Source organism: Cibotium barometz, chromosome 29 (genome assembly GCF_041138505.1).
Source record: "Cibotium barometz isolate CiBa-2024 chromosome 29, ASM4113850v1, whole genome shotgun sequence".
In the NCBI taxonomy this organism is placed as follows: Eukaryota; Viridiplantae; Streptophyta; class Polypodiopsida; order Cyatheales; family Cibotiaceae; genus Cibotium; species Cibotium barometz.
The window spans coordinates 1,086,411-1,100,921 of NC_141074.1; the positions used below are offsets into that span (position 1 = coordinate 1,086,411).

A 14,511-nucleotide genomic window follows, 5' to 3' on the forward strand; every position below is an offset into this window, starting at 1 on the left:
GGCGCCGGATCCGTCGCATCTTCTCTTCATCAAGAGTAGACTGCATCATGTGTACATCCTTCTTGTACCTCCTTCTTGATGTTCTTCTTCATCACTTGTACATCTTCTTGCACCTCCTTTTTGATGTTCTTCTTCATCACTTCTACCCATCCTTCACGGGCCGCCTCCATTTTCCCCTCGATTGTGTGGGTGAGGGTTTTGGTGATCTCTTCTTTGATTGCCTCTTTGTCCACCTCAAGAATCTCTCCTTCCTCCCGTGGACGATTGCGTAAGGATGCCACTTCGCCCTTCAAAAGGTTGATTTCCTCTTGCATAGCGAGCTTTTCCTTCTCCCACTCCTCTTGCATGGTAAGCTTCTCTTCCTTCCATATTTCCGCTTCGGCCTCTAGCTTCCCCATGCGCGTCAATAAGTCCTCCTTGATGGCAGTGATGGTGTTGTCCAATGTTATCTTCTGGTCCTTGATAAGATCCCTAAGGATATGATCAAGCTGGTTGATTTTGTCATCTACAGACCCTCCCATTGTAGAGGGAGGGAATGTTTGAAAGGAGCATGTAAATATGTGGGAGAGAGAGAGAGAAGAAATGGATGAAATAGGGTGGGGGGTTCAAGTCCCCATTAGGGCCCAGGGATGGTGATCGGGGTTCACAGGCAGGGAAAGGGGGAGGATAAAGGAAGGGAGAGAGAGAGAGAGAGAGAGAGAGAGAGAGAGAGAGAGAGAGATGGAGGGGACAAAAGGCGGGGTGCAGGCAGGCCAGAGGGTGCACATGTGGGGAGGAGGGGAGGGAGAGATGTGCAGGAGAGAGAAATGGGGGGAAGGGCAGAGACAGAGCGAAGGGCAGGCAACGTTGGGGGGGGGGGCAGGCAGGCAGCAAGAGGGAGGGGTGGAGGGTAGGCAGCGGAAGGGAGAGCGAAGGGGGGTGCGGCGGGCAGCGGGAGGGGGGTGCAGGCAGGCAGCGGGAGAGGGGGGGGGGGTAGGCGGGCAGCGGGGGGGCGGGGGGGGGGGTGGTGGGCGCAGGCAGGCAGTGGGAGAGAGAGCGAAGGGGGGCGCAAGCAAGCAGCGGGAGAGAGAGAGAGAGAAAGAAAGAAAGAAAGATATATTAACGTCTACGAGAGGCCAAAGTCGGCGTATGAGACAAAATATAATACAACTGTGTTCTTCCGGTCATCGGAAGAAAAGAAAGAAAAGAAAAAGTGTGCATGTGTCTGGATACAACTGTGAATCATCATGGATCGGTGGAGCCCATATACAAACAATATAAGGGGGGGTGGGGATGTGGATGGAGTGCTAAGGCAAGATGCATCTCTATATGCTGAAGGGGTAGTACAAGCATGCTATGCAGATCTATGTCTAACTCCATCCAGTGCCATAAGAGGGATATAAGATATCATACATCGCCGATGCTGAGGCTGTGAATGGCGTGAACATGTACCCTGAGTCTGAATGAAAGCAAGCTAGCCTCTCCTGTGTCTCCATCTGGTGTCTCATTCGGATAGATGCTATCTCTCGGTGACGAAGTCAGGGTGCTCCTCCTGGCTCTCAATTCCTCTGCTCTCTGTGCGGTCACCCCACGTGGTACATCAGCTGGCACTGGCATAGCTCTCTGGAAGAAATCTGTGAGCTGGGACTGTCTCCCACCCCTAGTGGGAGCGGGTGTCTGGAGGAGTCTCTCTCGAGAACTATGAAGCTCTAGTAGTAGTCTGCCAAGCTGTCGCTGGTTCGAGCCTCCATCAACTAATGTAGTGAAGAGTGCTCCTCAAACAATCCTGCATATCTATCTTTGACCCCCTGGTGGGCTCTACATGTACATACAAAGTGATCCTCAGTCTCCAGCTCCTCGCGGCACAATCTGCATATCCACTCAGCTCTGGGAACCCGTGCCTCTCTCTTAGCCTCTATCTCTAGCTGATGTGATGAGACTCGTAGCTGTCCAATAGCAACGCGAGAGTTGTGTGGCATGTATACATCCATGTACTACGGTCGATGTATAAACCCATCCCCTGAGATGCTCATAAAGTGGTCTCTGTAATACAGCATCTTCGGTGGTAGTGGGCTCTCTGGTGCTGTCCATGTCTCTTGTATGTAGTGCTGCCATATGTCCTGTCTCATCACTCTGTTCCTCTCATTGAGAGAGAGGTAACCCCGTGGAGCAGATTGATCATACTGAAACAGTGGCAACCGCTCAATGTCTATCCCATGATGTGAGAACCACTATAGCATCTGTGCATACCAAGATCTAGTGTGTCCAGCCTCGGCTAGCTGTCTGGATGCCTCAAAAGCTCGGCGGGATAATCTCTCCGTGGGCATCTCCCTCATCTTGTATATAAAGGAGATCGTCTGGAACAATGCCTCTACTGCCATAGGTGGTGCAGCAAACTGAGCTCGAACAATGTCGTGCAGGACGGATGGTTTGCTGGTGCAGGACGGATGGTTTGCTGCGTATCATCCCCGAGAGCATCAAGATCTGTGGTCTCTCCAGCTGTACCCATGTGGAGGCTGCAAGCCCTGGTGCCCAAACCGCTGCTGCATACATCAAGGCTGGTGTCACTAATGTATCAAAGAGCCACCCCTTCGTGCGGGGTTCCTGAAAATGTGCCTGATGACACTAACGCTCAAGGCCAGCAAAAGCTGCATACCCCCGGGTCACTCTGTCTCGGACTGCCTGAGCCATGGAGAAGCGTCCAGCTGAGCTAGTAAATGTGATGCCAAGGTAAACATAAGAGCTCACCACCTCGACCTGCCCTCTTGCTAATGTGAGAGTAGTGTGGCTCCTGACTGCGGGTGAAGTGTGGAAGATCATAACCTTGGTTTTCCCAAGGTTCACTGTGAGCCCCTGCTGTGCGCAGAAGTCATCAAGAGCCACAAGGTGTCTTTGAAGCCCAACCTGCGTGTCGGATACCAAGACGATGTCATCAGCATAAAGCATAACATGGATAGTAATACCTGATAGCTCAACCCCAGAGCCTCCTCCCTGTGTGATGTAATCGACCACCTCATCAATATAGAGCCCAAAGAGCGTGGGGGAGAGCGGGCACCCCTGCTTCACACCAATGATGCTAGCAACTGTGTCGGACAAGCCTCCTGGGCATCGGACTCTCCCAAAGACCTGCTCATATAGCCTGTATATGCCCCACATCATGTCTGAAGGTATGCCTAGTGTCTGTAGTCGCCGAAAGAGGCGCTCTCTAGGCACAGTATCAAATGCCTTGTGGAAATCCACAAAGCAACAATAGAGCCGTTGCCTCCGTGCCTTGGCATGATCAATCAGGCACCTCAATGTAAAAATGTGGTCGATGGTCGAAAAGGGTCGAGGGAAGCCTGCCTGGCCTGCTGCTCTCAATCCCCCAACCTCTGCAGGAGTGCTCAGCTCTGCCTCCAAAACTGCCCCGTATAGTTTGGCTAATATATGGCCAATCATGATGGTCCTGTAGTTCCCGGGGTCTAGTACATCTCCCGCTTTATGGATCGGCACAATAGTGTGCATCGTCCACTCAGCCGGAAACCCCTCTGACAGAGCTCTGTTGAAGAGATGAGCAAGAAATGGTGCCAATGTATCAATAGCATAGATGAGATGCTCTCCCTGTAATCCTGTATGATCTGTCGCCCGTCCATGTTGGAGTTGGCATATGGCCCTCCTAACCATAGGTGGGGTGAAGAAGGTGGAGACTGTGGAGCATGGCTCTGTGGGCTGTGGTATAGGGGGCTGTGGAGGCACATCATAAAGTCTCTCTGCATATGTCTGCCAGGTCTGAGGATCGGCAATAGGTGTGGGAGGACGGGGCTCTCTGAGTCTCCTCCAAGCAGCAGCAGCATCTCTGCTCATGAGCATGTGACACGTGGATGAAGTTCAAGTCCCCATTATGTTGCTGCCTTGGGGGCCTGAGCAAGGGTGGGTGGGGAAAAGTGCGCGAAGCCAATCGGTGACAGAGAGGCCTGACGAGAGAGAGATGGAGGGGTCAAAAGGCGGGGTGCAGGCAGGCAAGAAGGTGCACAGGCGGGGAGAGAGAGGCCTGACGAGAGAGAGATGGAGGGGTCAAAAGGCGGGGTGCAGGCAGGCAAGAAGGCGTACAGGCGGGGAGGAGGGGAGGGAGAGATGTGCAGGAGAGAGAAACGGGGGGGAGGGCAGAGAGAGAGCGAAGGGCAGGCAGCAGGAGGGAGGGGCGAAAGGCAGGCAGCGGGAGGGAGAGCGAAGGGGGGGGGGGGCGCAGGCGGGCAGCGGGAGGGGGGGGCACGCAGGCGGGCAGCGGGAGAGGGCGAAGGCAGCGGGAGGGGTGGGCGCAGCGGGAGAGGAGAGCGAAGGGGGCAGCGGAGGGGGGAGAGAGGGGGGGCGCAGCCAGGCAGCGAAGCGGGCAGCAGAAGGGGTGGGGCGCAGCGCGCGAGAGAGGGGGGGGGGCGCAGCGGGAGAGAGAGAGCAGGCGGGAGAGAGAGAGAGAGCAGGCGCGAGAGAGAGAGAGAGAGAGAGAGAGAGAGAGAGAGAGAGAGTTATATTAACGAATGACCTATGAGACCAAAAGATTACATCATCTTTATGGAATACATCATCATGGGTACTAAAAATAAAAGAAAGGAACAAGAGCTGAAATGCCAAAGCTGATCCCAATACAAAGAGCGTCAAGCTCTCACATCACCCTAAAATATCCTGCATAGGGCAGTGCATCATGGTACCCAACTGAGCTGGCGGGAGAAAGTCCTGAGAGAGAGTTTTCATTAACCTCTACAAAAGACCCAATGTGTCTATGAGACCAACACGTTCCATGTGTAAACTGTGAAGATGGAAACAAAAGGTACTGAAAATGAAATGAAAAGACCTGCGTACTATGCAGGCCTCCATGTACACGTGGTATTGAAAACCCCCCCGCGTGCCCGCCGGGGGGGGGGGGGGGGGTGAGGGGGGGAGAGAGAGAGAGAGAGAGAGAGAGAGAGAGAGAGAGAGAAGAAAGTTACATTAACGCTACAAAAGACCAAAGGTTCTATGAGACCAAAAGTGTTGCAATGTGTCCATGAAGTGACATAATCACGGAGAAAACATGAGAAAAAAAACCCAACTACGGTTGAGAGAGAGAGAGAGAGAGAGAGAGAGAGAGAGAGAGAGAGGCGCCTGATGCCATCTTTGGTTGCAGGTGAGAGCTTACATGGCAAACGAGGGAGTTCTAGTGAGGGAGTTTGCCAGCGGCTAGGTCCTGCTGGTCTTTCTCTGCACTACGCTAATATCGTCAATCAAATAGATAGCTTGGTATGTACCCTCTCTGTTGCATAAAGCTGACTAAAATCTAGGTGCAAAAAGGCATTTCTCAGATTTATGCCTTGCTTAAACAAGGGGTTCAGATGGTATGCTCCAATCCTTTCTGTTACATTTTGACCCCTAAGAACTAGTGTGGATGTCTGGAAAAAGGTTCCCTTTTCCATTGTAGAGGCTAGTTAGTACTCAATATGTAAAATTATCCAATGCAATTTATAACTACTATTGCAGTTTCTTAAGCTGAACATGCGGTTGAAAAAAAAAATTCTTTTTATCATCTCTCTATTGAGTGGTCTAAATTTTGTTTTCAACACCTTCTACAAGCCATACCATGGAGTATGGGTTGCTAATCTTTTGTTTTAAGAGAGGATCTAGGTCATGCAAGTGAGGGAGAAAAAAGAAAGTTCTATTAATATCTACAAAAGACGAGAGAGAGAGAGAGAGAGAGAGAGAGAGAGAGAGAGAGAAAGAAAGAAAGAAAGAAAGTTATATTAACGTCTACGAGAGGCCAAAGTCGGCCTATGAGACAAAAAATAATACAACTGTGTTCTTCCGGTCATCGGAAGAAAAGAAAGAAAAGAAAAAGTGCGCATGTGTTTGGATACAACTGTGAATCATCATGGATCGGTGGAGCCCATATACAAACAATATAAGGGGGGGTGGGGATGTGGATGTAGTGCTAAGGCAAGATGCATCTCTATATGCTGAAGGGGTAGTACAAGCATGCTATGCAAATCTATGTCTAACTCCATCGAGTGCCATAAGAGGGATATAAGATATCATACATCGCCGATGCTGAGGCTGTGAATGGCGTGAACATGTACCTTGAGTCTGAATGAAAGCGAGCTACCCTCTCCTGTGTCTCCATCTGGTGTCTCATTCGGATAGCTGCTATCTCTCGGTGACGGAGTCGGGGTGCTCTATGTCCAGTCTGTCTAGGTCTCCTCCTGGCTCTCAATTCCTCTGCTCTCTGTGCGGTCACCCCACGTGGTACATCAGCTGGCATTGGCATAGCTCTCTGGAAGAAATTTGTGAGCTGGGACTGTCTCCCACCCCTAGTGGGAGCGGGTGTCTGGAGGAGTCTCTCTCGAGAACTATGAAGCTCTAGTAGTAGCTTCATAGTGAGAGAGAGAGAGAGAGAGAGAGAAATGAAATGAGAGAGAGAGACTCAAACCCTAACCCTAAAAAATGATGATGTGGCACCTCAAATAACTTAGACCACTAGAGAATCCTTGGCTGGGAGGCCTAACTGAATTCAGAATTATATTATGGCTCCTGCATCTCCTGCTATCCTAAATGTACTGGTTGCACATTATTTTGGTCATAGACCATCGTAACCTAGTACAAACAACCCAACATTGAAGCATTTTTCCAATTACACCCCTCGCATGAAAAAGTGACTTTGATGACGAGTAACTTAATCCTTCCTCTTAAGAGTTAAGTTTTCCTATACTCTGAGTAGATGTCCACACATGAAGAATTTGTCTTTGGCTAGAATTTTGCTGTGTAGCTCAACAGATCAATTCGACCTGTCTAAATTCCACTTTGTCTCTAACGAAGTGATATTTTATGTTAATGTGCTTTATCTGGGCATGATCAATAGGGTTCTTTGCCAATAAAATGCGTGATTAGTCACCCAACCAATCTGGACAGAATCCTTGATAGGTAGGCAAAGCTCTGTATGTAATTTGTGAAACCATAATTGATACTGTAGCTTCCATATACTTGGCATCTGTGGATGATAATGCAATAGTGGTTTTACCAGACAGATTCCACTATTGCTGCATAGTGACAAGGCATAACCTGTAGTAGATTTTCTGTCAAAGCTACTACTATGTGTGAAGCTTGGAGATGCAAATGCTGTCCATGGTTGAAGTACATGCCATAATTGAATGTGCCATTGATGTATCTCAATACATGCTTGGCCGCCTTCAAGTGAATATCTTTTGGGTGTACCATGTGTTGACTTACAACTCCCACTCCACATGCATGTCAGGTCTCATGGTCGTCAAATAGATGAGCTTGCCCATGAGTGTATCTTTACCCTCAGGACACGAATTGAACTTTAGGCCTTTCTCCTTGGTAGCGGAGATGGGTGTTACAATTCTGCATGTTGAGCCTGCCCAGAAACTGCTTGGCGTATTTTGACTGGCCCATAAAATTGCCGTTTTTGTGCTGGAGTATTTTGATGCCAAGTAGTGCGACAGTCCCAAAGCTGTTATTTCAAACTACTGGGAGAAAGCTTATTTTATCTGCTTAACGACTGAATTATCATTGCCTTTGAGGATGAGATTATTAACATAAAGCACAAGAATAACCACGTGCAAGACGTAAAGATTAGGATCTGCCTCACTTTTGTGAAGAGTGCACTACTGAAAAATGCATCTTTTTCTTGCATATCAAGACCTACTTGCTTGCTTCAAGCCTTACAGGGATTTTTTCGAGTTTGCAGATTGTCTTCCATGCTCTGACCACAAATCCTTCTGGTTGAGTTAGACTTCTGCTTCTAGGTCTCTATTCCGAAAGGTAGATTTGACATAAAAGGGCCATTGATAATGAGCTGCCAATGCTAAAACAGTGTGAATTGTCGTGGACTTTGCCACAGGTGTAAAGGTCTCATTGAAGTCCACCCCTTGTTCTTGGCGGTAGCCTTTGTGTAAGATGTACATATGAACGCTGCAGTTTCGATCTGATTTTGTGTTGGAATGACTTGGCAGGTCTCTAGACCAAGTTCGGTTCCCCCGAACACGAGAGACAACCTCTATCAAGGGCTTCCACCAAGCATAAAATCTTCTTTGCGTAATAAAGTGCTCAGCTTTCCTATCAAGGAGGAGGTAAATCTGCACGAGCTTTTCATATGGATTCTGAAGCATGCTTTTAATGTTGATTTATTCAATGGTAAAAAAAAAGGAGGGATTTCTAATTATAAGGGGTTTTCTGCAGTTAACTATTCCTCAGATTAAAGAAGAAATGGAAAGGACTTTAGCTTGGTTAGTGCCAGTAGCAGCCAATACCACCAAGTGAGTAAACATGGCTATATTGAGGTTATGTCGAGCTGATTTTAGTTTTTTGCCTCACTGATTGCCATCACACACGTCAGGGCCCATCATGGATTTGGCTGGGTAGGAGAGTGGGCGAACACAGGGTAAAGCTCTAAGATTCTTTTCATCACTTGAGTAAAGATAATCTGCTACTGCCCACTGTTAACACGGTAATTGCTTGTACATGAAGGTCTTCACTAGATCGACGGCTGCCTGGACACATGGAGCTGACGCTTCTTCAGACCCTTCACCATGCGGACCAAAAAGCAACAGAGCATTACATACTAGAGCTGGTTGTATGGCTTCATCACCTTGTAAGATTGGCAAAAAGCAATGTTCCAGGCAATAAATCGCCCATAAAGTCCCCGATCCGTTCTCCCGTACAGCATATGAAGATTATACCGGGCAATGAGAATCCTTCCTTGAGAGAGAATGGACACATTGCGGGTACACCAGAACTCTCACCTGAAGATCAAGTGATGTTGCAAGGCGTGAAGAACAAAAAGTTTACTCCGGGAATCAGTAAAAGTCAGGAGTTCAACACTTCAAAAGTGAAAGCTGCGTACCGTACAAACAGGTTAAGTAAAAGCAACAGCCATTCTCCGTGCACCTCCACGGAGGTTGATTTCGCGTCTTCCCGGCGACACGCGGCCAGAGTTCCCTTTGATTTTGAAGTGGACAAGATTAAAGCCCTGGATGTCATCGATAGGGTAGACAATATTTAGGGTGTTTATAGATCAAGCCAGTTCCCTTCATTGTCCTGAGGCTTTCACTAGCGGCTAGAGAATGCAGAGCAAAGCATGGGTGGCTGCCGCTGGTGTGAGTTTGGGGGCAAACTGAGCATTTTAATCGTTATGATTGGTTGTCAATCTAGCAAGTCCTCAAGTGGCTTTTCAGCGTCTAATGTCCTTATCAGTTGGCCCATCTGGCCTGACGCTCAAAAATGTAAGAAAACAGAGTGGGTTTGCACTGCCCCCCGCGAGAAATGATTGCAATGGCCCCGTTTGGACTGCCAGGAAGAACCTGGAAGCCTCTTGTTCTCCGAAGGTCGTCTTTGTCCTTTTTCCATGGATCGAACACATGACAGGTATTGAGCAGTTGTGCAAATGGTAACGCTGAGTTGGGCAAGTAGTGTAAAATTATCTCCATGGCTGTGGTGCACCTTTCAATGGTAGTTGGGCAGGTTGATTAACTGAACTTTAGCTTGATATGGGCATCAGCTGGACAACTGGACCTGTGAAAGATGCAGACTTTGGGTGGCAAAAGTACGTTTCTTTGACAAAGACCGAGCAGTCTCTTCTTATTGATAAGAGTAATGCCATGATATGCTAGCAGTGTCCATTTAGGGGGTATATTCAATAATACTCCCCTTATCTGCACAAGGACATTGTAATACATTGCAGGGGGCGCTCTCACTAAAGGTGGGGTGTAGTAGCTACTGCAGTTGAATGCTCTCACTCAGTCTTTTCAATTTGACGAGTTTTCAAGAAGAAAAAACACAACCATCAATATATATACATAATTTTTTCTTTTTCAAGATGAACTCACCATCTCCTGGATAGTGAGCTAACCACTTGGGCAAGAGCCTGCTGTCGACAAACAAGCTCCCTATTTTTGATGAGATGAATGTTTCATTATATAAAACTAGAATGCTTTGGTACCCTTATCCTCTTGATTGCTTGCACTTGTGTGTTGTCAATGTACTTTGAAAAAGAACGTGTGTCCTTCCGTTCACATACAAATATCTTAAAGTGCTTGAATGAAGATGGACATTGCAAACCATACCATTTCTGCAACATGCCTTCTTTGCGTGCGTGTCTTTGTCAAGTTTATATGAACAACTTATAGAGCTTGAACGAGTATGAACATCAAGTCTATGATTATATTCGACATGAGGAATTGATGGATATTGACAGAGATCTTAGAGTACATCGCAAGTAGATAATTCCAAATTTATTACCACATTTGAATCTGAGTTACACATCATCCATCAAGTTCTAGGATTGTCGTGTTGTTTGTGTGAGTGTGAGTGAAGTAACAATAAATAAATCATACATAAAAGTACGGCGGGAAGTTTGCATAGTCCATTTTGAAATTTAATAAACATAGAAGTACGTGCTCTTTTCTCGTTTTTCAAATAGCACTTTCAATATTGAAAGTGGACCAAAACACCTTCAGTATTTAAGGTGGCCATTAGTCTTATGCATTGATTCATGATACAAAACTCATTTTCAAATGTGGTAATTAATTTGTAATTTTCTAATTTGCGAGATACTTTTGAACCCCCATCAAACATAAGAACAAGCTTCAAGCTCATCGATTGTGGATAGCAGTCTAGCATTGCTTTCAAATTCATGTCCATTCAAGCATTTCAAATATGCTCTACACTATACGAAGTATGCTACCCAAGCAAAAATGGCAAAGGCTTTTTTCTATACGGGAGGCATGGCTCACAAGTAAAAATGAGAAGTCGACGTCTAGAAACTCTCGATTTGTGACATGAAAACCAAGGGGATCTGCAGAAGGCATGGACATGTTATCTACCATTGTGAAAGTAGCCTCTAGATCCATGTTGTCAGTCATATTTGGCCAGTCTTTGAGAGTGATCTACTATTGTTTTATGCTACCATTGAAAATGGCCTAGCCTTAGCATGCTTGTTAGGGTTTGCAGTGTCTTTATATGCCAACAAAAGTAGAGATCTGTGATTAAATTCTCTCTCTCTCTCTCTCTCTATAATGAAATGCATCAGTAGAAGCTCTCTTATCGTGTCCATGCATAGAAAGCCATCCCGTTGTGTTGCTTTAGCACAAGCATCCATGTCTACAAGCTTGCCCCTGGTATCTCTTAGATTTCAATGCTTCTTATCTCGTCTTCCATGCGAAAAATAAGAGGATCGTCTTACGAGAAATAGATCTCTTGATCCTTCTTGATAATGTGCGTCATGATGGTGCACATGAATGCGCTACCACTGACCTTGGAGATTTGGTCTATGGGACCCTCCATGGGCATGGTAAGGTCGTGGCCATCGTCGACATGGAGAGGGTGCCCTCATTGAGGCTTTGCAACGTCTCCTTGCACGGGAACCACGACACTTGCCTCTGGGCAACTCTGAAGATATGTTGAACTTCCATAAGTAGTAGCACAAAGGAGGCCAGGTCAATATACAAGCCACCGGCTAGTTGGAAGATGAAATTTGCAACATCCAACTTTGGGCAGCACACTTTTTAGCGTCTATACTTGTTGCAAGATGCTACCGTCTATGTTACATAAGACAGTAGGCATCAGGAGAACAGGCTTTCACACTCGGCCATCCCACTAGGAGGCCAACCATGTGGCACAAGGGTAAGGGATCGCGGGACGCCCCTCAACGTTCAGATTGGCAAGATGCGCCTGAGCTTGTAGAACATTCCACCAGATGCTAGAGAGACCCAGCAGCAGAGTGTTAGAGTAGGAGGGACTTTCTGCGGCGATACCTACTGACCATGTGCTGCTCTTCGGAGCTCTCAAGACCAATGATTCTTTTCGAGGCACAGTGGGCGTGATCACCTACTACGTGCGCAACCGCAACGTGACCGTGGCCCTCATGTGGAGTATCCCCTACGACTACTGCCTCTAGTGGAACGTTACTGTCGTCTATGGCAACATCTTGGCCAGAGGTTGGCCCCCTCCACTTGTGAAGTGCGCTTGTCGGAGCAGGCTCTGAAGCTCGTGGTGATGCCATAGATGTCCTGGTCGGTGGCGACGGCTCTCTCCACTCACAAGTGGGACTCATCAACAACAGCTTTGCATCCAGGCTTGTCCAGCATGATCTTCGCTTGGGGGGAGCTGCCCACTGTTGCAGTGTTGCAGATGGTAAGTTTACTTATCATATCATGACCATCCATTTCTTGATTTGTCCCTTCCTCAATCATTAACTCTCACGCCTTCTTCTAGATCGCAACAACGACTAAACTTGTAGTGTGTGCTCTGAAGATTTCGTGCTTCAGAGAGTGGATAAGGAAATTAGTGTTGCTGAGTGCATGTTAGAGTACCTTATGGAGGAAATTAGGGTTTTCAAACAGAGTAGCTGTTGAGGAAAATTAGGCGTTTTCGTCAGGACGAGATTAGGTTTCGTGGCCTCTGCCTAGGATTTTCGATTGCTCGTCTGGGCAAAACAGCATTTATACATGCCGCATGAGCTAGCTGATGCGATCTCGCTAAGAAGGAAAGCCGAGCTTGCTTTGAAATCTCTCTTTACGTCGAATTCTACAGCCGGGGCTTGGCCTATATGCGCATGAATCACTGCAGGTGGTTGACAGTCTTTTATTGTATGGAAGTACGTCCTTCAACGAACAGTTCTCAAAAATACCTTAGAGGTGGATTGAGCTTTTTGAGCTACTTTTAGGGAGTTATTTTGATAATTTAATTTAGTTTACATGCCATGTGGTTTTTTCTCCTTTTATGCTTTTTTGCAAGGATGTTAGGCTACCTAAGGTAATTAGAAAGTCATTACTGCTATACACTACTTGCCTTAAATAAACAAAATAATACCAGAGAATATGAACAAACATCGAACTCTTTGATACTTTTTTTTATGAGCCAATGATGTATCCATAAGCATGAAAAAAGGCCATTTACATCGTTTAAGGCACGTGTGTGTTCAGTGGAGATAGAGAGATTGTGTTGTTTCCCAAGGTTGTGACCTTCTAATCTTGAAACCAAATTAATGAATCAATATACCATTGTATTACTTGGACCGTTATTTTTAAAAATATTTTATATGATAAAAAAAAGCTCAAGAACTTTAAAGATCTTACAAAGAGTTTATAGCTATAAAGATTGTGTGCACAAATATTAAGAAAGGAGTCAATGCTTGAAGCAATTTTCTAAAATTCAGAAACAAGATAAAACTACAAGTCATGATGATTCAAATATAAAAAACTACTTGACATTGAAATGAAAAACTTCAAATATTAAAAACTACTTGACATTGAAATAAGAAACTAAGGACTAGTTGGAAAATTACAAAAGGTCATATAGCCAGTTGTTGAGGTCTTCGATCCTTAAGTGAAATTGGAGTGTCAAATATCTTCTTCCAATTTGCCTCATCAAAAAGACTGAGGTGGTGTGAGAGACAAGAACATAAGGGTGTCCAATGTGATAAGGCTCAAACTACTTCTTTAATCTTGTTTTGTTTTGAGAAACCACGTTCACAACATGTTCTACTCGTTGGAACCAAGAGCATTATTTTCCAAAGCCTTGTCAAGTTAGGGTAAGAGTCAATCCATTGAACCTCTCCACCGCATTGCTCCCAAGCTTCAAAGAACCCATAACTTAGATGGGTCTTAAAAATGATTGTGGAAAAATGTTCCATTTTATTTTCACTTGTAGCTACTTCCACATATTTTCCAAACTTATGACACATACGATCCAAAAAATTTCTATGTGCATCATCTAAGTTCTCCAAATCTCTATCATAATGCTTGGGATAAAACACCTTGGCCGCATGAAAAAAAGGCGTCAATAAATCTCTCATTCAAACCATCAACGATTGTTTTCAACAAAATTTCATCCCAAAGCAATGCATCCATCAAGTTACACTGTCCACTGTGATTGTTTTTAAGTCTAGAAAAATGCAAGGCATGTATATGCATAGTGCCATCTTCATCCATACAACAAAGTGCACCGTCCTTAGAATTTGCAGGAAATTCTTTCAATTGCTTGGAGTTGTAAGCAAAAGGTTGTTTAAGATACCTTTTTCGTGAGAGCTCTCTATTACAAAATCCAATCCAATAGCTATCTTTGTAATCTCAATATTCTCCTTTTGAAATTTTTTTATTTAGCTCATTCATTTCAAGCAAGATGTCTATCAATAAATGCAATAAAAACTTCACCTGGAAGGTAGTGGCCATGGCATATAGTTTAGCATCATGTTGCTTGATTTTTTAAGTAATATAGGCACCAATCTCACTACACTTTGCAAAGTTTGAACTCATGACAACCATTGCACCTCATGGATTCTTAAAACTTCCAAGGATCGAAGCTTAAATTCCTTCATAAGTTCATCTAAAGCCTTATGTCTTTTCGAATCTACCAACCCATGCATAAATCGTGTTTGCAAATGCATCCGTGAAAGAAAACTTATTAAACTGATCACATGCACCAACGATCACAAGAGCTTCTCTGTGTGAAACACAATGCGCCCCTACAATATGTGGAGCAAGTTCACAAAGTTTTGTAAGCACCCCTTTA

The 14,511-nt window shown here is 45.7% G+C and overlaps 1 protein-coding gene across 1 annotated transcript in view; it reads left to right on the forward strand.

Annotated features, from left to right (window-relative positions):
- LOC147621715 (protein PSK SIMULATOR 1-like) overlaps window positions 1–9,942 on the forward strand; it is a 59,648-nt gene extending 49,706 nt beyond the window's left edge. The window contains exons 8-12 of the mRNA XM_086822750.1: window positions 5,120–5,232; window positions 7,956–8,072; window positions 8,182–8,258; window positions 8,339–8,383; window positions 8,470–9,942. Coding sequence (XP_086678876.1) covers window positions 5,120–5,232; window positions 7,956–8,072; window positions 8,182–8,258; window positions 8,339–8,383; window positions 8,470–9,004 — 887 coding nt within the window. The 3' untranslated portion in view covers window positions 9,005–9,942. The remainder of the gene's footprint in view (window positions 1–5,119; window positions 5,233–7,955; window positions 8,073–8,181; window positions 8,259–8,338; window positions 8,384–8,469) is intronic.
- The last annotated feature ends 4,569 nt before the right edge of the window (window positions 9,943–14,511 follow it).